This window comes from Chelonia mydas, chromosome 2 (assembly GCF_015237465.2).
Source record: "Chelonia mydas isolate rCheMyd1 chromosome 2, rCheMyd1.pri.v2, whole genome shotgun sequence".
In the NCBI taxonomy this organism is placed as follows: domain Eukaryota; kingdom Metazoa; phylum Chordata; order Testudines; family Cheloniidae; genus Chelonia; species Chelonia mydas.
The window spans coordinates 173,006,045-173,029,051 of NC_057850.1; the positions used below are offsets into that span (position 1 = coordinate 173,006,045).

The following is a 23,007-nucleotide window of genomic DNA, read 5'->3' on the forward strand; positions in this document are numbered from 1 at the left end:
ATTTCAATGGCACGTAGGTGCCCAGGAATGATAGTTAGATGTCTAAGTGTCTCTTGCCCCTTTGAAAATCTTCCCCACCGTTTTCACATTATTTTACATGCGCTCTCCTTATTTACTATTTTATTGCAAAACCAGAAAGCAATTTAAATAGCAAATCAGATTTTTTTTAAAGCAACAACTACTGGTCCATCAATATAATGATACTAGATCTGTACAGTATTTTGTAAAGGATTTGCTCACTGTGATACTTCTAGTGGCTATATCTTCAAAGTATTTGGCTCTGGTACCAAGGTCATTGTAACAGGTAAGTTATGTGGTAATTACAGTAATGCAAAGATGAAGAGGCTTATTGTGATCATAGAAAAGCTTTTTATCACAGGTAAGGTCAACGATTGTAAGATTGATCTTGTGAAGTACTGAGCGTTGAATGTGAGGTGCTGAACACCATCCATTCCTGTAGACTTCAGTGCAAGTCAGGGTTGTTAGCACCTCGTAGGATCTGATCCCAAATACATCAACTTTTCAACCCCAGAGCAAACTTGCAATAATTACTGATAGATTTAAATTAGATTTTTTTCAAGTTAATTAATATTTCTAAAGATCAGCTGTTAAATGTCATTTTTCAGAGGATGTGCCACCATAAGCATGCTGGTCCTTGGTCCAGAGGCAAAAATTCATGTTAGCTTTGATATTACTCAAATTCTTTCACTAAAATTCATAAACATGCATAAAACTAAACTGTAAAATATGTAACATCATGCTTCTCAATTAAAAGAAAAGAAGCAATCTTGTCAGCAACTTCATAGCTGAATTCCTGTAGCAATATCAATGTAAATGAAAGAATTTGGCCCGAGAGATTGCCATCTTGTATGAAGTACATTGGCATTGCAGGCCAACTGGGGGTGGCAAGTATTCTTAATACTGTTTAACAATATATACTTGGGGTCTGAGTCTTCTTTGCCTTGCTCTTGGAAGTCATTTACACTCATGAAAAGTCAATGGGGAAATGCTACCATTCTGATTAAGTTGCATGTTTCACCCAGTTTGCGTTGGTATAACTGACTGCACAAACACAGGACAAAGGAAAATCAGGTCCTTACTCTTCAGAATCATGCTCTGCACATTTATATAAATCAACGAGAACGGTCAGTCTATTTTAAACCTTAATTCACAATCAAGTTTACCTCAATACCCCTATAGCTCCCAACAAACGGTAAATTTTTGTAATACTGCCAATTAAAATAAATACACGGTCATAATTAATTCTAAAAATATTAGATCAGGATCAGCATGTTGCTTTAAGTGAATATTTTATGGTATTAAGAATGTAGATACAATTTAGTTGGACAGCTTTCCTGAATCCTCTTACCTTTATAAGAGCTTGCACTCTTTGACAGGCAAAACTCCCACAGCTTTACCAGCTGTTTTGACTGTGTAAGGAATGGAGAAGCAGGTCTGTGATATGTGTAGATTATTTATTACAGCATGAAGACCTAAGATAGCACACTTGATTTATTAGTGTATTAAAACTGTAGGATACAATAAAATGTTTTAGTAACCAAATATCTTCTCAAAGAGAAATATCAAATATTGGGTAAGTAATTTCCTCCGAAGAAAAAAATAACCCTAAGATCATGAAAAAATTCAGACCTTGGCACAATTCTAAGTAAAATCAGTAGGAATTGTGGCTGTTTGTGCCAGGGATGAATTTGATTACAGAATTATGAGAGTCGGAGCTTGTCTGTTCTAAGAAGATGAGGTGAAATCCTGACTCCACAGAACTCAATGACGATGACTTTTGGGCCAGGATTTTACCCATGTTATGTAAACGTACTTCTTAGCAGGGACGACATTATTCACAAGTATACTGAAGAAGCAGAAATTGCTTTTAAAGTCCTATATAGTGAGCAGTCCTGATTTTGCTCTCACACTAGTCATTCCTCTTTTTAAACTGACTTCCCTCCATTCATTTAAAATGGAGCTACTCTAGATTTACACCAGTGCAAGTGAAAGTTGGGACCTACCAGGATTCTTCAGAATTTTTGCTTAGTGCAATAGATGAGTAAAAAGATTTGGAAACAGAACCAAGCTTACTGCTTTCAAGGAGCATGACATAGGAATAATGGTGCTTCTCTTATTGTATCCATTAAAGTGCATCGAGTCATCATTAAAGAAGCTTACATTAAAATGGTATAACTAGATTCTGCCGAACACAATATTCTAGAAAAAAACTGGCAGCCTCAGTGCAGAAGCCAAAGATTGAACTGAATGTGGAGACTGAACTATCCCCTCTCCTCTCTAAAGGTTGTCCTTTCAGGACAAAATTGACATGGCTTGCTGGGATGGTGTGAAGCAGCTTCCTCTGTCCCTGCATGTGTTGTATCTCTCCTGTGTAGAAAGGGATTCAGTCTACAATGCTATCTCTTTGGCAAGTTTCAGAAGCACTTGGTCATTTTATTTTAAAATAAGAAAATTAATTCACCAAAACTTTACATGAAGTTTCATAGAAGAAATAAATGTAAAAGTATTTGGCATGCTTATTAAAAGATAGACCCAAAGATCATATGTCACATTATAAGATGGAAGTTACTTGGTTTTTTTATAAAACAGAGCGCATTAAGAACACAGTGATCAGTGTAGATCTTTAGTTATAAAGTACAAAGGAGCTACTATTACTGATAATTATTTTGATGATAAGATTCTCAAGTAGTCTGGGGTTGGTTTAAATTGGTTTGCTGCCTTTTGAAACACTTCTAGGTATTGATTTTTGACATTATCGACTGAATATAACAAACTCTTTATAGAAAAAATATATAAGTATCTGATCCAAAACCCATTGGCCCTAAAAGACCAAATCCAAATGTATGGCAGAAAGTGATGTGCAGTTGTGAGCAAAGAATCTTCAGAGGACAGGTGTCCACCTGAAAAAACTTCATTACGATAGGCACTGTTGCTGGCACTTTTAGCAGAAATACCAAGAATTTAAGGGTTATTAAGAATAATTTACCATCTCATCCTTTAAAGGTGACCTTTGCAAACAGATTTCAAATGCACTGTTAGGACCAGGTGAGAAATCCAGCATGAAATAAAAGAGATTCTCCAGCAATGGTCCAAAATCACCCATCACAATTTACAATGGCATTACTAAGCACTGGACCACTGTTGTAGAATGCTGAAGTATTTTCAATATAGGCAGTTTCCAGTGCTGTCAATTTGGCACCTTTCACAAACTCTAAATTCACATTAAAAGAAAAATAGAAATTTCAAGCGATGCTGAGGGATCCCAGCCTGAGGAAATTCTAGGCCTTTGGTATGTCGAATGCATTTGAAGTTTTTGACTTATTTTGCATGTCTGCTCCTAAAGTGCTCCAAACATCCCGTGCAATCTATTGGAGTTTGGGGTGTCAGAGGAATACAGGATCAAGCATTTGCCCTTTTGTAAGGAAAAGCCATTTAAATCACAAGTCTCGTATATTAAAGTGATTCTATCAACTTCTGTTCACAATTGCACATCGAATATTATGAAGCTATATTGGACCATATGGAAGCTATATGGGCCAGATCCTCATTGGAGCACCTTTGATTTCCAGCAGCTGAAGATCTGGCCCATGAGTTTTTGCAAAGCACATGAACACAGTGAGAACAGTGATATCATAGTCTTCGGATCTGGCACAAAGCTCGTTGTTTCAAGTAAGTTCTATGGTAGCATAGAGAAAAAGTTACATGCGATAATATAAAATTAGAGACTGCAGAGCACAATTTATTCAAAAAGGTTAACATACAATGGAAACGTGATATTCAATCTACAGCAGAAGAATGAATGTGAGGTTAATGTACAGAATTCAAAGTAAAACGGATTGGTAATCACATTGACAATTAATTATTGACATAGAATTTTTTTTGCTCACCCTGAGTCAAAGCTGTGTTGTTCTCTTGTGTAGCGGTCAATGCCCCAGAGCAGGAGAACATACACAGTTCCATCCAGTGCGGGATGCAAGCCAAAAAGGCAATTCTAGGGGACCTCTGTGCACCAAAGAACAGAGGAAACGGGGGTAGGTGAGTGGCGATGGCATGGAATGGCCAGTGGCTCTGTGACTACGGAGATCAACTGGCCAAAATCCCTGCTCAGTGCGGGGGCAACTGCATGGACATTATTAAAGCTCTCAGCCTATGATGCTCAAGCTAGTTTGGGGGAAAGATTTCATCTTCCCATCCATCAGTAGCTCTCCTAAAGAAACCCCCTTTACTCTGTTTAGTGTGGTAACCAGGATTTAGCCCCTCGTATCACAAGTATGCATTAGTCAGGAGATGTAAGACGTTAGGGGTGAAATCCTGGCCCTGTTGATGTCAATGGGAGTTTTGACATTCACTTGGATGGAGTCTGGATTTCATCCTAATTTTTTCTCTCTGCATAGGACCAGGTTAAAGGTCTAGGAGAAAGGATGTGCACTGGAACCAAGAGAGCCAATATCTGTGAATATTGTATATGCGATTACTGACATGAGCATTTTAGATTAGTATTGTAATTTTCTATTGCACAATATCAATTCAAATTCAAACTAAAACATAAATGCCATCACAGAAGAGTGGAGGGATGCAGGAATAATAGGATCTGATCCAGCATTAAAATTTTCCATATTTTTAATAAGTATAGGATTGAGCCTGTAACCTGCATTGTGAGCCCAGTCCTGAGAGGTTCTGATCTGCCACTGACTTTGATGGGAGTTGAGGCAACTCAGTACCTCAGGATCAGAGTCCCTGTCAGTTCTTGACTATTTTAGGCACACTGCATGGTACAGCGGGTTTCTTCCCCAACATATTGAAATACTGTTGTCATAAGACACGGAATTTTCCAAATTTTGCAACAATTAAATGACTGATAGTTCTCAACAACAAACACAAGCAATATGAATGAAGATAAACTATAGTCTGAATCAAATGCTCCTCTCATTACATCAGTACAACTCTACCTCTGCACTGTCGAGAATTTGGCCCAACATATTTTGTAGCCTGTCTATATCAGCGAGACTCTATGCAACACGTGCTATAGAAAGTCGAACTAGGATTTGGCCCTTGTTGCATAATGTTCCATAGGGCCAGCTACATTTAGGTTGCTAAAATATGCATCTCAAAGTATCTCTCTTCTTTGTCATTGAGACTTCAATAGGAATATAATCAATCCCCAAGCCTACTGGCCTTTTACGATTCCTTTTAATTATACTGCACAGGAAAGCAAAATTGTATTAGACAGTTTTACATTTGAAACCATTCAGGAAATCATTCAAAATAGTGTTTGGTGGGTGGAAAGATGTCATGAAACATCTTGAGAAAAGGGGATAGGTCACAGTGTACTATAAATTTTTTTTCTAATTATATGTTTATTTATATTGATATTTTTAAAATGCACCCATTCGACCATTCGACCGCTCTGACAGTAGAGGGAAAAAACCACTAAGCATCCAGCAGAATTTAACTGAAATATCCTTTTCCATCAATCCACAAGGCAAGAGAAAATACAAGTCTAACAATAGGTATCAAATGTCAACGAGATCCTCTCTGTCAATGAAGTGAATGATTTTCTGTTAAACAGAAATTAAAAGCTACCAAATTAATATTAATATACAATATCTGAAAATACCAATGTAAGCTCACCCTGAAAAATACATTGAAATTTCCACGATTTCTTTGCTTGAATTAACTGCTCTCAGTTGTGCCTATTTAGCAATATTTGTTCAGATCTGATCCCTCTGAATAGAAATGTCTTGGGCAGTTTTTGTAGAAAGTTGCAACACTGTGGGAGCTGCGAAAATCTTTGGAACTGGCACAAAACTTGTCATAACGAGTAAGTTTTCAGACAAACTATTTTAAATGTTTCATAATGGCAAAAATCTATCAAATTAAGCTCAATCATTTATCTCAATGCAAGAATGTAAAGAGTCTAAATTGTTATTACGAGTGTAATAATTTATTAACAACACTAATGTTAATGAAATCATAAGTCACTGGCTCGCAATAGAGAAATGTCGTAACAACCCGTTTCTCTCCTGGGTATAAATAATACCAGGTGCTGAGCACGCTCAATATCCATTGGTTTCAGTGGGAAATGAGAAGCTGGACCAAGCACATAATGCAAAATTAAAATTACAAGCATACCATTTCCTTTTTTAAAAATAAATTCTGACTGCATAACGGACTTTGTTCTCAATTAGTACATCAACATTATTTACGTATGATAGTTTGCCTATAAGTGGCATGCAGATTGCAAACACACACAAAAATAGTTAGCAGTGAGTCACTCACAACTTAACCCTGCAATCCTCACTTTAGAAAACCTCCCATGGACACTAATAGGAATTTCTTTTGAGCAAGGAGTGAAACCAAAGGGCCCAGATTCAACTGTCATCTTAAAAAAGAGAAATGATACTTAAAATAATAAAAATATATCAAGTATATTCTCTTACAACATGCCTTCCTTGTTAAAAGTTCCACTTAAATAAATTAGACAAGCAAGGTGTTTTAAAAAGTTAAGTTGGACCAAAACAACAAGTAGCTCCACACTGGAAACTATATTTGACTTGGAAATTAAGGGTCTGATCTTCTTCAAGTGTCTTATGCAAAGTCCATTGAAGCCAAAGGAGAAAATCCCATTGGCCTCAAGGGATTTTAGATCAGACCTAAAGTGAGGCCAGAAATTTAAAACTGATTTTGCTCATGCATCTGCACAGCCACTTATGCAAACACACATTCTGCTTATATATGTACAAAATTCAGATTTTATATTGGATAGACACCTATCTAACAATGTGCAAATACAAAAAACGATATGTGTTTGCAAAAGTGTCAGCATATAAATGTGACTCCAATTTTTAAAAACATCAAATGAGAAATGCCAGAAATCATCATTAGTTTTTGCAAAGCACAACATCAATGGGCAGGAAGCTATGTAAAGGTTTTTTGAATACAAACAAGACTTGAGTGAGTAAATCATTTGGTAAACCTACTGGTCAAGACCAATCCTGTATTCCTGGGTGGTTTGGGTGCATATGGAATGTAAGATTGAGCTCCAAATGTTGAACTAATTAGTGCCAGAGCATGAGGATCAAAATTGAAAAGAACAGAAAAATCAATTCCCTAAATTGGTGACAATTTCCAAAATGCGGAAAGTTCTTTAATGAAGGAATTTTTCTCGGTTAGGTAGTCTTACATCTCAGCTGTCTTCATTTGCTTCTAAATTTTTAGATATTTTAAATACTTTTTGACACAACCTAGTTACAGGGTTATTGTTTGGTTCCGTTACAAATAGTTTCAGAAAACTCTAGAATAGCCAGACAGCACAAAAATAAGCTGAAATCATTTTAGAAAAGGAACATTCACAAGCTTTGACATCAGGGGGACTACTCACAAAGCATAAAATTAAGCACATGTGTAAGACTTTGTGGGAGCAGGGCCTTAGTATTTATTAATATTTGAGTCTCAGTTGGCTAAAGACAATGGCTGACATTATTAAAGGAGCCTGTATTTGAAAGGGATTTGGGCACCTAAATCCCTTCTTGCTGCCTTTAAAAATTCCAACCAATATATTTTGTGGAGTATAGGCCAACTATTTTGTTAGATGGGCTCTAATTTTTCACCTCTAATTAAGTGTTGGAACAAATGGAGAATGCACAAGATACATGGTGCCCATTTGGGGACCTACTACAAAACTGAAATATCGACAACCTTCCGTTTCTTCTTTGTGATGGACATTTATAACATGAGAATGTTGCCTCATTCTGCAGAGAACACTTCTTTGGCAGTTAGCTGGGTTGGGAACCTTATTCTCTTGGTTGTATCCCACAGTGACAAACAGGAGACAGAAATTAGAGGCAGTAAAAGTGTTTTGAACCTGCTCACTTATTGTGATAACTGGTAAATATACTGTTTAAAAAAATGTATTGTTTACTGTCAGCCATATGAAATCAGCAGACAGATAGCGATTTTAGTATGGAAGTCTTTTTTGGTCTAGTTCAGAATTTATTTTTTCATGTACTTACAGAAATTCAGGGATCAAATAATATTTTTATCCTTTCTAGTTCAGAATTTTCATAAAAATATTTTTGGTTCTGTTTTATCCAATTTATAGCAGGCAGCAATTTTTAAAAATTTTATGAAGTGACAAAAATTGATGATTTTTGCAATTTTTTTTTATCAGCTCTATTCCAAGAGTGACTAAATTAATACTGTGGCAGAATTATTTAAAAATAATTCAGGAGATACAGCAGAAGTTCACTCATTGGCAGTTTGCTCATCCACTCCAGGATTTGGACACAAACAGCAACCTTCCCTCTATTCCTCAGCAAAGATTTGATCGCTGAGTTCTGCTGAGAGCTCTATTATTAGTAATGCTTCAGAATCAAGATTTGCAGAAGTGGTTGACTAAAGCTAGGCTCCTAAATACTTATTGGGGCATTTGAGTGACTTGATTTTCAGAAGTGTTGAGCATTATGCATAACACTCCATTACATTTGCCAAATACCTGAACAATGCATTTCAGGCTGCATCATCCTTGCTAATTTCGGAATTGATATTTCTCATTGAGGGAAACATGTTCATGTATTTACTGTAATTTCCCAAAATGGCTTTCAGCAAAAGTTCCCCCTGAGGTGGGGGTCCTCAATAGAACATAGGTCATTCCCTATATCATTTTAAGGTGAATCATTGAAGAAAAATATTGTCAGCAATGGTTAAGTTTTTCAGTGTGGACAAGGCTTAAAGATTGCTTTTCTAACTCTCTTTTTAAAGGTGCTAACCAAAGTTCTTAAGTAGTATACACACTTAATTCAGGGCAAATATATCTCCTGATGAAATATGCTAGTGATTTTTGAAAAGAAGACTCATTAAAAGGTATCTGGAACCTTTATTTCCCTTCCTCTTGGGTACAGCTACACTGCATTAAAAATCCCATGGCGCCTCGTCTCAGACCCTGCAGTGTAGGCATTCAGGCTCGGGCTGCAGTCTGGGCTCTGACACCCACTGCTTCGCTGGGTTTCAGAGCCCACACTCCAGCTCAAGCCCAAATGTCTACACTGCAATTTTAGCCCTTCAACCTCAGCCCTGCAAGTCTGAGTCAGGAGATCTGGACCAGCAGGGTCTTTGATGGCAGTGTAGACATACCCTTCCTCACATTAGCATTGTGTTTTTTAATCTGCAAGTTTTGGTTAACTAAAGGAGAGATTTTCAAAGTAGGTCTTTACCTACCATATGTGCCTCTCAAAATCTCCCCTAGTTTATTAAATGCTCAGTGGTTAGGTAAGTGAATTGAGAGTGGTTTGGATGGTCAGGTTGCCTTCACTTTGATTTCCTTGATAGTTATTGATTACACTGTCAGGAAATGCACCTTTATTTACATTAGTGAAGTGCTTTTTTATGGGATAGCATCGGAGTTTAAACTGATTATTCTCAAGACTGAAACAGCATCTGTGTAACCCAGCAATTAAAGATAAACAATTTTGGAAAATTTGAGCCAAATCCATTTGGCTGATTTTGAATTTTGAGAGTGTGCCAAAACAAAACACCATATCTTAGCTCTCTTTAAAAAGTTAAAATATTGTGTCCATACTCCATTTCTGAGTATTCCTGGAATTGTTTTGAAATGAACCAGAATGTAAACCTGTACTTAGGATCGATTCAAAAAGTACAAAGCTCTGCCCCCTGCATCCCCGCACCTCTGGGGAACACCACCCAGGGTGAGGCAGAGAGTCTGCGGCTCCCCAGAGCCGCCTGGGCTCCCTGGTGGCTCTTATTACTGCCCAGCTCCTGGTTAAAGAACAGGATTGGGCCTCAGAAGATCTGGATTCAATGCCTGGCTCTCTTTTACACACTTCCTGCATGACCAAGTCACTTATCCTCTCTGGGTTTCAGTTTCTCCTGCTGTGAACAATACCTGCTTCACATAGACGTTGAAGCTTAATGTCTTGGATGGAAAGTGCAACACCAGTGCAAGTTATTATGCATGATGATTAGATTATGGCTAAAATTCATTTTTGCTATGTCCATACTGGCAAGACCAAATCATATTACAACTACCCTGGTATTCTGATAGTCTTTACTTACATGATCACATGCTATTTTTGTATAGGACCCCTACCTCACACAGTGAATCAGTAGTTATTCACTATTTCTCTTTATCTTCCACACCCATGATGTGGCCCCAAGCTTATTTAACGCAGACCATCCAAACATGGGCATTTCTATGGTGCTGTCACTGTACTATCTGGGTACTTAAAAAACATTAATGAATTTCTTTTCACAACAGCCCTGTGATATTAAATGGTGTTATTAACCCCATTTTACTGTGGGGAACTGAGGCACAGAAGGATTGTGGCCAAAATTGTCAAAAGTGTCCACTAATTTTGGGTGCTCAACCTGAGACATCTACTGCCTGATTTTCCACTGTATTTCACATTTTTATAGCACTTGATATGTTCAAAGCACTGCTCTGACCAACTTCAGTTGCAGTCATGAGCGCTCAGAGCTTCTGCAAATCAGGACCCAGGTGGCCACCCAGAAAGGAGGCGCACATAATGTGTGTCCAGCTGTGAATATTTTAGTTTAAGTGACTTGCCCAGCATCACACAGGAACTCTGAGGCACAGGCAGGGATAGAATCCAATTATCCCTGTTGGCACCCAACTGCCTTTATCATGAGACCAGCCTTCCCTTTCCTGCAACCCCCTCCCTCATCCACCAGACACCTTCTAAATTCTGCAACAGATGAGTCCAGGGTGCTACATACAACAGCCTCCTTCATTACACAACCCTGATTCAACCCCAGAGCACAAACCACCCTGTGCACAAAATGAAACAAGACTCCTGCGGAAGAAAAAGTGTGTGATCATGTAATTAAAGACTGTAACGTAACACATGTATATAAGGGGATCAAATTAAGATTGCCTGGCCAACATTAAATCTGGCATTTGCTAACTTCTGAGTGCTTGGTTTTGCAACCTTAATAGTCTATTAAAGTAGTCTTTTTTTATACAGTGTCCTAATTTAAAAAACAGAAACAAAAATAGAGGTTCCATTCATAGACCTCTGTCACTTCAACTAACAGAGTAACTGGTATCACTACTAGGCTGTTATCCTCTATGTGGATCAGGCACTAAAGGGGGATGACACACATTTTGCCAATGGGTTTCACAGGTATTTGCTGAAAGAAGGGAAATACTGAAACTCAGGATTCCTGGGTTTAATTTTAGGAACTGCATGGGGGGACTCTCTAGTGGTTAGAGACCCTTCTGTTTCATCCCCCGCACCCAACTATCTAAGTTACCACAGTATCTGAGTGCCTCACAATCTCTAATGCATTTATCCTCACAACACGGATGTGAGGTAATGAAGTATTATTACCCCCATTTTACAGATGAGGAACTGAGGTTCATAGAAAGCCTGTGGCAGAAGACGGAATTAAACCCAGGTCTCCCAAGTCCAAGGCTAGCACTAAGCACTAGACCATGCCTCCTCCTTCCTGCCCAACACTGTCTCTGACCCCCGCCCCATCTTCACCTCTCCCTTCTGCTCCTATCACCCCCCATACTCCATCTTCTGCCCTCTTCCCTTTTGCTCCTATCGTCCCCCGTATCCATGTCTATACACACCCAAATGTCGCCCCTTCCCCTCCCTCTATTCTTATCCACCACCCATTACTTTTAGTCCCTTTCCTCCTCTGCTGTCCCCACCTAACCACTGTTTCCTGTCTTCCACAGCTTCCCCCCACGCACACCCCCACTTCTGGCAACCATCCCCCCTCCAACTCTGCTTCTGCTGACTAGAGCTGCCAGACTCAAACAAATTACTACTGACATGTGCAAAGTGAGATTTTTTCAAAGGCTCATAACTTTGGCCAAATATGGGCATTTTTTCCACAGGAATAATAAACAACACATCCCTGACACAAAGGCCACCCTCTTCACAAATTTCAAGTCCCTGCTGCAAATATGGGAATGCTAGAGATTCTCAAAGAAACAGTAGTAAAAATTATTTAATATGGGAAAAACTAGGTATTTTCCTGAAATCTAGTTCTCACAACAGGCTGCACCACTGTTGCTAAAATTTTTTTTTAAAAAAATCAGCCTTAAGCAGAAAACTGGCATGGAAAGTTTGAATCAGAACAATTTAAGTTTGGTAAAGATAAAAGCAACTGAAAAGAGTGTCTTTTAATGGGAAGATTCAGGCAACCTTAACTTGCAGACATCTATAATTAAAGTGTGCCACCTTTAATTAAAATGTTTGTCTATACCACACACCTTGAAATCCAAGCCCTGCCAGTGTCTCTCTCTTATCACTTCATCTACCTAAAAAAGTCATTTTTATTAAATCTAAACCCCCTATGTGAATGTATAAATATGGTTGCACATTTAAAATAGAAATAATCAGCAAGAGGAGAAGGAGAGATGATCATCCTTCTATTCACTGTTCCTGGGGCCTAGAAGTGGGGAGATTTTGGCCAGTCCTTACAACCTAACCCAGATTCCACAGGTAGTCTGTAGCCTTCCATGGCTATTTTATATTGTTATTTATCACTCATCACTGCAGTGTCTGAGTGAGGATGCATTAAGGCAATCCCAGTTGCTATGAGCCAGGGTTACCCAAGTTGCTACAAAAGGAATGACATTAAACAGCTCATGGTTCTTGAGCGAGAAATCCTTCTTAGCCATTTACTCGAAGAGTAGGCTGTGGATTCCTCTCGACAGCATATGCCCATATACAGGAATAAGTTTCCAATCCTATTTCCTTAGGGTAAAAATGAGGAAGGGTCATTCCGGTTGGTCAAATGTTTTTCAGAATCTCATCAGAGCAGTTTGAAGTGGTGCTTTTGTGAATGAGGCAAACTGGATCACATTAAAGTTCCTGCAGATATCAGGTTAAATTTTCAAAAATACTTAAAATGAATTAGGAGTCCAACAATCATGAAATTTAATGGTTTGGACTCCTAGTTCATTTTAAGTACTATTGAATTTTTTACCTATTATTTGCTCTCTTTTTATTGGTGATAAACTGTACTAGCTCTACACAGATGCATGTCAGGAGATAGAACTTTAGATGTCATTGGCAAAGATTTCTATATCTCAGTTCAAAAGGGAGATCAGGCTGCGTGAAACCTTTTCTTTTGTTATTTATTGAGATCAGCAACATAGCCTAGAGTATTTATTGGATTTGGGGAACTTACTTCTTCTTAGAGAACAAATTCTTGAGAGACTGGATCATCCATTCTTTCTGATCTCAGTTGCTCTTTCAGTCTTAGGAAGGTGTGTGTCTGCATTTTGGGAGAAGAAGGATGGTCTTATGGTTAAAGTACAAGATAAGGCCTCAGGAGATCTGGATTTGATGCCTGGCTCTCTTTCACACACTTCTTGCGTGACCAAGTCACTTAATCTCCCTGGGTTTCAGTTTCCCCTGCTGTGAATAATACCTACCTCACATAGGCATTGAAGCTTAATGCATTAAAGTTCGTTGAAATTTTTGGATGGAAAGTGCTACAAGAGTGCAAGCTATTATGTCAGGTTTCAGAGTAGCAGCCATGTTAGTCTGTATCCGTAAAAAGAAAAGGAGTACTTGTGGCACCTTAGAGACTAAACAAATTTATTAGAGCATAAGCTCACTAAAGCTTATGCTCAAATAAATTTGTTAGTCTCTAAGGTGCCACAAGTACTCCTTTTCTTTTTAAGTTATTATGTGTGATGACTACAATATGGCTAAACTCTGTTTTGCTTTCTCCATATCGGCAAGACCAATCATATTATAACAACTATAATGTACAGTTGTGAGTTGGTATATTTGCTTGGTAGAGGGGCAACAATGGACTTATGTTGTGAAATCTCCCGCTGTTGTGCTAATATCAGTACAACCCGGCCAATGACAGCACAGCAGCACTGCTAGTGCCGGCATTTTTATGATGGTGTCACTTAACCCTGCTCAGAGCACGTCTAGAAGACCTGGTGACAAAATGTCAGTGAACACCATTGTTCTCACTACACCAGTTCTCCCAGTGCTGACCTGTGAAGATTCACCAGCACTATTGCAATGCTGGGAGAGATCCCAAAAAAGTCTTGGGTAGACAACCCCTTTGACACAACCACCTGTACATTTTTGAGGGCCATCTCTATATGTGTTCCTTTTCAATTTTTCATACACAGTCAGTGATTTCCCAGAATTATTCTTAAGGGGAATGGGGTTGCAGGTGTGGGTGTCTGTGAGAAAGAGAGAGAGAGAACAAATATTCTCGTTCGTTTCCTTACACTTGCTAAATCATCTTCCAGGTGGGTTTCTTCAGATGTTATCTCTGTTCTGTTTTAAAGGGACTGTTTATGCAGAGGAAAATATTTTTTCTACTCCCCAGCAGCCATATAAAAAGATAGCAGTAAATTGTTAATACAGAATCTAGAACAACATAAAGTTGGGTAGCAAAATATGTATCTAGGATATAGGTTCCCAGCAGCAGTTCATGGAACGCTTTGTGCTGGTCTGTAGAGAGCTGGCAGATCACATAATGCTGGTTCCTCCACATTTCCATCTATTAAATTTCAGTAATACAGGTAAGAATGAAATACTTTCCAGGTATTATTTTTCCATGTAAGCAATTGCTACAGTTGCCACAGCAATGTGATGTGATTACAGAGTGAGGAGGTGGTGAATGTTATTGTGAATGGGATACTGTAGTCTATGACACAATCTCTTTTTTAGTATATGGACCATACAATGAAAATGTTTGAGAACCGCCTAATCCAAGGGTTATTTAAACCATTATCAAATACAGCTGTTGTCTAGTTTCCATTTTAAGGAAAGATGATTCATTTAAGGAATGAGGATTCATTTGCAAGGACATGGAAATAGAATCACTGTGAAGAGAATTTATGTATCAGCTTTATGATGGCACACAAATGTGAAATTAGTTAAATTCTCCAAGCAGTCAAGAAACCAGGAATATTTAATTAGAAGTATTTTCCCAGCTACTGGTCAGAGTGCCTGGTTATTTGAGCAAGGACACAGCAGCATAAGTAAAGAACCACAGCTTATTGTAAAACAAAAAGTCAACGTGATACTTCAAGCAGGATCAAGTTCTTTGGCACAGGAACCAAATTAGTTATTTCTGGTAAGTATTTTTATTCTTGATTGTTTTTCTTTTGGTAAACAGAATCAAAGGACCAAAAAAAATTGTACCAAATAAGTGAATATAAGACAAGGAATTTGCACATAAGCCATGTATTGCTCTTGATCAGAATGTGGAACTCCCAAGGACACCAATGGATTGACTGAGGGGAGTATTTGGTCCTAATGAGTAAAGTGAATACAAGTGTAAAAGGCTGGAATATTAACTGAATAGCTGTTAAGAATCAGGAAGGAGGGAAATGGAGAGCTTTAAATTTAAAATATTGGGCCAAGTTCATCTCTCGTGCAACTCCATTGAAAGAGTCCAAATGTCAGCAAGTGTATAATTCACAGCACAGGTTTCAATTTAGCAGGTGTGAGATTTTTAAAACTTTTGTTATTTTTAGGGTAAAATCAGAGTATGATGACTAATGAAGGAAAATTCTCTGAGATGAAACAGTGTTCAGGCTCTCAGTAAGTGGTTTTATGAAAGTAATTTTCCCTTTTATGTATAATATTCTTTTTATAGTATTTAAGCCACAGAAACAGTCCAATCAATAATATAAGTGTGTTAACAATGTTGAGTACAAAAAATATATTTATAATACATTGCCAAGAAATGTATTTATTTTTCTAAACAATACATTAAGAGCATGTTAAAAAGTAAAGTGAAGCACAGAGGTAGTGATTTTCCGCAGGTCACACAGGGAGAGCCAGAAACAAAGACAAATCTCCTAAGTCCCACTCTGGTGCTTTAACCACAAGACCATCCTTCCTATCCAGGCACTTTGGAGATCAAAGAACTAAATACTGCTCATCCACTGAAATTAATGGAATTGCATGGTGACCACCAATTCACCCCAATCAATTTGCCATGGAGTGATGTATGTCAAGGAGCAGAAAACATTTTTGGTAGAAAAAGGCACAGGAATTCACAAAGTGCAAAAACTCAGTTTAATACTCACATAACATCCTGGCCTATAGCAAGTCTTGTTAAGATTGTGCACTTTGTATTTAAAATACGAACGTCAGAATCCGAATTCAGTGAAATTCATACCTTGGTGATTCATTAGTTTTTGTAGAGGATTTCAATGATGTGAGTATGGAATAAAGTACTTTGGCTCCGGCACCAAACTGTTGGTTTCAAGTAAGTTTCTCAAGATGTTTTCAAAGCATACATTTACTCTGGGCATTTACTATGCTTGTTATCCAGGACAAATCAAGCTATTCATAAATATACTGGGTGAAATCCTGATTCCACTGAAGGCAAAGGCAAAACTCCAATTAACTTCATTGGGGTCAGGATTTCACCCATACTAGTCTCTCTAAATCAAAAAGAACCAGTTACACTTCACTGAGAACAATGTAAACTGTTTGGAGATCTTGTCTAGCATTGTAAGACTGTGAGATGATTATGCAAAACTATTCAGAAGTGGAACTAAGCCTATTGTTAGCAGTAAATGTGAAATGTAGAATTTATGTTCTTTATGCAATATAGTATATTTAGCACCCAGTCCTATGAGGTATTGAGGTACTTCAATGCTCATTAATTTAAATGGGAGTTGAGGACATTCAACATTTGCAGAATGTGGCCCTTAGATAGCATTAAGGAGTACATTAATAGTAACAATACATTTATGCAATTGTGTTTTCTTTCCTAATAAAGACTCCAGTTCAGTAAGGCACTTAAGCATGTTTCTATTCCTATTCAGCAAAGGATTTGAGTATGTGTTTAACTTTAAGGCCAAAATGCAGTAAAATCTTCTTGATTCCATACAGTAATAGGGAATAAAGAGCTTTGCTTATTTTTTACATAAAGACCAGGTACGTGATAGAGGGAGACAGATATTTTAAAAGATATTTTCAATTGTTCAAATATTTTTGTCATGTTTGGATTTAAGGAGGTTCAGAGCATTCTGTGTCTTTAAGCATATTCTTCCCTCTCGATCCTGCTAAATCATCATTGCTGAGTGCCTAATCCCTGTGTTGTACAAATATTGCTGAAGAGAAAATGTTTTCTGTTGGTAATATGCCTGATTACACCACATGGCAGGAATTAGCCAGAAATTTCCCCATGAATATACCCATTTTAAAGGCTATATTCTACCCTCAATCTATTGTTATCATTGGGAGATCCATTGTGGAATGATGGTAGTGTACAGGTTTAATTTTATAAGCTCAGCCAGTGCACCACAAACTAAAATGTAATTTGTTCCTTTCCACAAAATATTCAACACCCTTAATCTAACCCATTTTATCAATGGCATTTATGTGCCCAATGCCCATTGAAATTCAATGCTTGTTAGACACCAAAATGCCTTTTGTGCCTTTGTCAATCTCCCCCACAGTTTTCACATTATTTTACGGGTACGCTCCTTATTTACTATTTTATTGTAACGTCTGAAAGGAATTTATATAGCAAATCAGATTTATTTTAAAGCAACAAATGGTTGTTCATCAGCAAAAAGATACCTGCTCTGTATAGATTTTTGCAAAGGATTTGCTCACTGTGATACTACTAGTGGTGTTTACATCAAAGTATTTGGCTCCGGTACCAAGCTCATTGTAACAGGTAAGTTATGTGGTAATTACAGTAATGCAAAGATAAAGAGGCTTATTGTGACAATAGAAAAGCTTTTTATCACAAGTAATGTCAACAGTTGTAAGCTCAATCTTGTGAAGTACAGAGCACTTTCAGTGTGGTGCTGAAAACAGACAATTCCTGTAGACTTCGATGGCAGTTAAGGGCTGTCAGCACCTCGTAGGATCTGACCCTGAAAACACCAACTTTTCAATCCCAGAGCAAACCTGCAATTTTTACTGATAGATGTAAAGTAGATTTTTTTCAAGTTAACGAATATTTCTAAAGATCAGCTGTTTAATGACATTTTTCAGAGGACGTGCCACCATAAGCTTGCGGGTCCTTGGCACAGTTGCAAAAATTTGCGTTAGCTGATATTACTCTAATTCTTTAACTAAAATTCATAAAGATGCATAAAATTAAACAACTGTGAAATAAGTAACAATGTCATACTTCTCAATCAAAACAGAGGAATTAATCTCCGAAGTAGTCAGTATCTTCATAGCTGAATTCCTGCACTTACACCAGTGTAAGTGAAAGAATTCGGCCCTAGAGATTGTCGTCTTGTGTGAAGTACCTTGGCATTGCAGGAAAACTAGTGGTTGCATGTATTCTTAATAGTGTTTAACAATATATACTTAGGGCCTGAGTCTTCTTTGCCCTGCTCTTGTGAAGCCATTTACGCTCATGCAAAGTCAATGGGAAATGCTAACATTCTGATTAAGTAGCATGTTACACCCAGTACCCCTTTGACACTACTGAAATATCAACAACCTTCCGTCTCTTTTTTGTGATGCACATTTATAACATGAGAACGTTGCCTCTTTCTGCAGAGAATACTTCTTTGGCAGTTAGCTGGGTTGGGAACCTTATTCTCAGGGGACAGAGATTAGCTGCAGTAAAAGTGTTTGAACCTGCTCATTTCTTGCAATAACTCGTACATTCAATATACTGTTTAAAAAAATGTATCACTTGCAGTCAGCCGTGTGAAACGAGCGGATGGATAATGATTTTGGTATAGAATTCTTTTTCAACCTGATTTAGTGTTTGTTATTTCATGCACGTACAGAAGCTCAGTGATAAAATGAGGATATTTTCATCCTTTCTAATTCAAACTTTTAATAAAAAAAGCGTGGTTGTGTTTTATCCAACTCTATAGCATGTGATAATTTTTAAAAATTGCATAAAGTGAAAAAAATATGTTTAGATCAGTTCTATTTCTAGAGTGACAACATTAATACTGTGGCAGAATTATTTAAAAATAATTCAGCAGATTCAGCAGAAGTTCACTAATTGGCACTTTGCTCATCAGTTTCGGGATTTGGACACAACAGGCAACAGTCCCTCTATTCCTCAGCAAAGATTTGATCGCTGAGTTCTGATGAGAGCTCCATTATTAGTAATGCTTCAGAATCAAGATTTTCAGAAGTGGTTGACTATAGAGAGGCTCCTAAATACTTAATTGGGTATTTAAGTGGCGTGATTTTCAGAAGTGCTGAGTGTTATGCATAACACTGCATTACATTTGTCAAATAAATGAACAAAGTCATTTCAGGATGTATCATCCTTGCTAATTTCTTAATTGATATTTGTCATTGGATGATACATGTTAATGTATTTTCTGTAATTTCTCAAAATGGTTTTCAGCAAAAGTTCCCCCTGAAGTGGGGGTCCTCAATAGAACATAGGTCTTTCCCTATATCATTTTAAGGTGAATCATTGAAGAAAAATATTGTCAGCAATGGTTAAGTTTTTCAGAGTGAACAAGGCTTAAAGATTGCTTTTCTAACTCTCTTTTTAAAGGTGCTAACCAAAGTTCTTAAGTTGTATACACACTTAGTTCAGGACAAATATATCTCCTGACGAAATATGCTCGTGATTTTTGAAAAGAAGACTCATTAAAAGGTATCTGGAACCTTTATTTCCCTTCCCCTTGGGTACGGCTACACTGCATTAAAAGTCCCATGGCACCTCGTCTCAAACCCTGAGTCCATTGGCTTGGGCTTGTGGGGCTTGGGTTGTGCAGCTAAAAACTGCAGTGTAGGCATTCAGGCTCAGGCTGGAGCTCGGGCTCTGACACCCACCGCCTCACTGGGTTTCAGAGCCCACACTCCAGCTCAAGCCCAAATGTCTACACTGCAATTTTAGCCCTTCAGCCACAGCCCTGCAAGTTTGAGTCAGGAGACCTGGACCAGCCGGGGTCTTTTATTGCAGTATACTTAGGATCAATTCAAAAAGTCCAAGGCTCTGCCCCCTGCATCCCCGCACCTCTGGGGAACACCACCCAGGGTGAGGCAGAGGATCAGAGGCTCCCCAGAGCCACCTGGGCTCCCTGGTGGCTCTTATTACTGCCCAGCTCCTGGTTAAAGAACAGGATTGGGCCTCAGGAGATCTGGATTCAATGCCTGGCTCTCTTTTACACACTTCCTGCATGACCAAGTCACTTGTCCTCTCTGGGTTTCAGTTTCTCCTGCTGTGAACAATCCTGCCACACATAGACAATCAAGCTTAATGCATTGAAGTACATTGAAATTCTAGGATAGAAAATGCAACACCAGTGCAAGTTATTACGCATGATGACTAGACTATGGCTAAAATTCAGTTTTGCTCTCTCCATACTTGCAAGATCAAATCATACTACAACTACCGTGCTATATAATGTGTGACCATGACTTGGTACATTTGCTAGGTAGAGGGGCAACAATGGATGTATTTTGTGAAACCTCCCGCTGTTGCACTAACATCAGTAGAGCCCCACCAAGGACACCAAGTGCAGCAGTGTTAGTGCTGGTTTTTATGATGGTGTCACTTAACCCTGCTCAGAGCAGGTCTACAAGACATTGTGGTAACAAGCCAGTGAATGCTTTTGCCCTCACTACACCAGTTCTCCCAGGGATCACCAGGGAAGATTCACCAGCACTATTGCAATGCTGGGAGATATTCCCAATAAACTCTTGGGTAGTAGACAAGCCCTTTGACACAACCACCTGTACATTTGGGAGGAATCTCTCTCTATATGTTCCTTTTCATTTTTTCTTACCCACTGTCAGTTATTTCCCAGAATTATTCTGCAGTGAGGTGGAGGTGGCAGTCTCCGTGTCTGTGAGAGAGATCAAATACTCTGGTTAGTTCCCTTACAACTGCTAGATTGTCATCCACACCTTTTGTCTGAAATGAGGTGGGCTTTCTCAGATGTTATCTCTGTTCTATTTTAAAATGTCTGTGTATGCAGAGGACAATATCCCCCCATCGCCCCCCCCCACCAGCAGCCATGTAAAAAGACACCAGTAAATTGGTAACACACCAACTACAATAATCCCAACATACAGCAAAATATATATCTAGGGTTCAGGCTCCCAGGTGCAGTCTATGGAGCTCTTTGTGCTGGTCTGTAGAGAGCTGGCTGATCACGTAATGCTGGTTCCTCCTCATTACCATCTATTCAATTTCAGTAACACGCCGAAGAATGAAATTCTTTCCAGGTATCCTTTTTCCATGTAAGCAATTGCTACAGAGATGTGATGTGATTGCGATGGGAGAAGGAGGAGGTGGTCAATGCTATTGGGAAGGTTGTCCAAGAGACTATTTCTCTTTTCATATGTGGACCACACAATAAAAATGTTTGAGAACCGCCTGATCCAACAGTCTATTTACAGCATTAAAATCAATAGAAACTCTCATCTAGTTTCCGTTTTAAGGAGTGAGGATTTGTTAATGGAAAAGTTGCAAGGACATGCAATTAGACTCTGGGAAGAGAATTTATGTACCAGTTTTATGGTGGCACAGAAATGTGAAATTTGTTAAATTCTCCAACCAGTCAAGAAACCAGGAATACTTCATTAGAAGTATTTTCCCAGCTACTGGTCAGAGTGCTGGTTATTTGAGAAGGGACACAGCAGCATAAGTAAAATACCACAGCTTCTTGTAAAACGAAAAGTCAGCGTGATACTTCAGGCTGGATCAAGTACTTTGGCACAGGAACCAAGCTAGTTGTTTCCAGTAAGTATTTTTATTCTTGATTGATTCTATTTCGCAAAAGAAAAACAAAGGACAGAAAAATTGTACTGAATAATTGAATATAAAAAAAGGAATTTGCACATAAGCCATGTATTGCTCTTGATCAGAATGTGGAACTGCCAAGGACACGAATGGATTGACTGACGGGAGTTTGGGTCCTAATGAGTAAACTGTGTAAAAGGCTGGAATATTTACTGAATAGCTGTTAAGAATCAGGAAGGAGGGAAATGGAGAGCTTTAAATTTAAAATATTGGGCCAAATTAGTCTCTCGTGCCACTCCATTGAAAGAGTCCAAATGCCAGCAAGTGTAAAATTCACAGCACAGGTTTCAATTTAGCATGCGTGAGTTTGTTATTTTTAGCGCTATATCAGTGTATGTTGATTAATGAAGGAAAATTGCTTGAGGTGCAACAATCTTCAGATTCTCAGTAAGTGGTTTTACTGAAAGTATCTTTTCCCTTTTGCGTGTAATGTTCTTTATCAGATTAAAGCTACCGAAACAGTCCAATCAATACTGTAAGTGCTAGTTAATGTTGAGTACAGTATTTATAATACTGCACATTGTCTAGGAAATGTCATTTTCTAAACTATATATTAAGAGCATGTTAAAATGTAAAGCGAAGCAAAGAGGTTGTGATTTGCCCAAGGTCACACAGGGAGAGCCAGAAACAAAAACAAATCTCACTCCGGTGATTTAACCACAAGACCATCCTTCCCATCCACATTTGAGATTGGAGGACTAAATCCTGCTCATCCACTAAAATTAATGGAACTGCTTGCTTACCAGCAATTCACTCCACTCAATTTGCCATGCACTGATGTATGTGAAGGAGCAAAAAACATTTTTGGTAGCAAAAAGGAACAGGAATTCACAAAGTGCATAAACTCAGTTTAATACTCACACAATTAACTGGCCAACAGCAAGTCTTGTTCAGACTGTGTACTTTGTATTTAAAATATGAACTTCAGAATTTTAGTCTGATAAAATTCATAACTTGATTATTCATTAGTTTTTGTAGAGGATTTCAATGATGTGAGTATGGAATAGTAAAGTACTTTAGCTCAGGCACCAAATTGGTGGTTTCAAGTAAGTTTCTCAAGATGTTTTCAAACCATACATTTACTCTGGGCATTTCCTATCCTTGTTATCCAGGACAAAAAGCAAGCGAATCATAAATATATGAGGTAAAATCCTGATTCCACTGAAGACAAAACTCCAATTGACTTCAATGGGGTCAGAATTTCACCCATGATAGTCTCTCTAATTGAGAAAGAACCAGTTA

The 23,007-nt window shown here is 38.2% G+C and overlaps 2 protein-coding genes across 3 annotated transcripts in view; both read left to right on the forward strand.

Moving 5' to 3' along the window:
• Positions 1–23,007, forward strand: part of LOC114021475 (immunoglobulin kappa light chain-like) — a 56,754-nt gene that overhangs the window by 21,943 nt on the left and 11,804 nt on the right. Inside the window, exon 3 of the mRNA XM_043540569.1 lies at positions 16,227–16,272. Coding sequence (XP_043396504.1) covers positions 16,227–16,272 — 46 coding nt within the window. The remainder of the gene's footprint in view (positions 1–16,226; positions 16,273–23,007) is intronic.
• The window catches only part of LOC102935213 (immunoglobulin kappa light chain-like), a 72,168-nt gene that overhangs the window by 17,035 nt on the left and 32,126 nt on the right, over positions 1–23,007 (forward strand). The gene's annotated exons all lie outside the window — the stretch shown is intronic.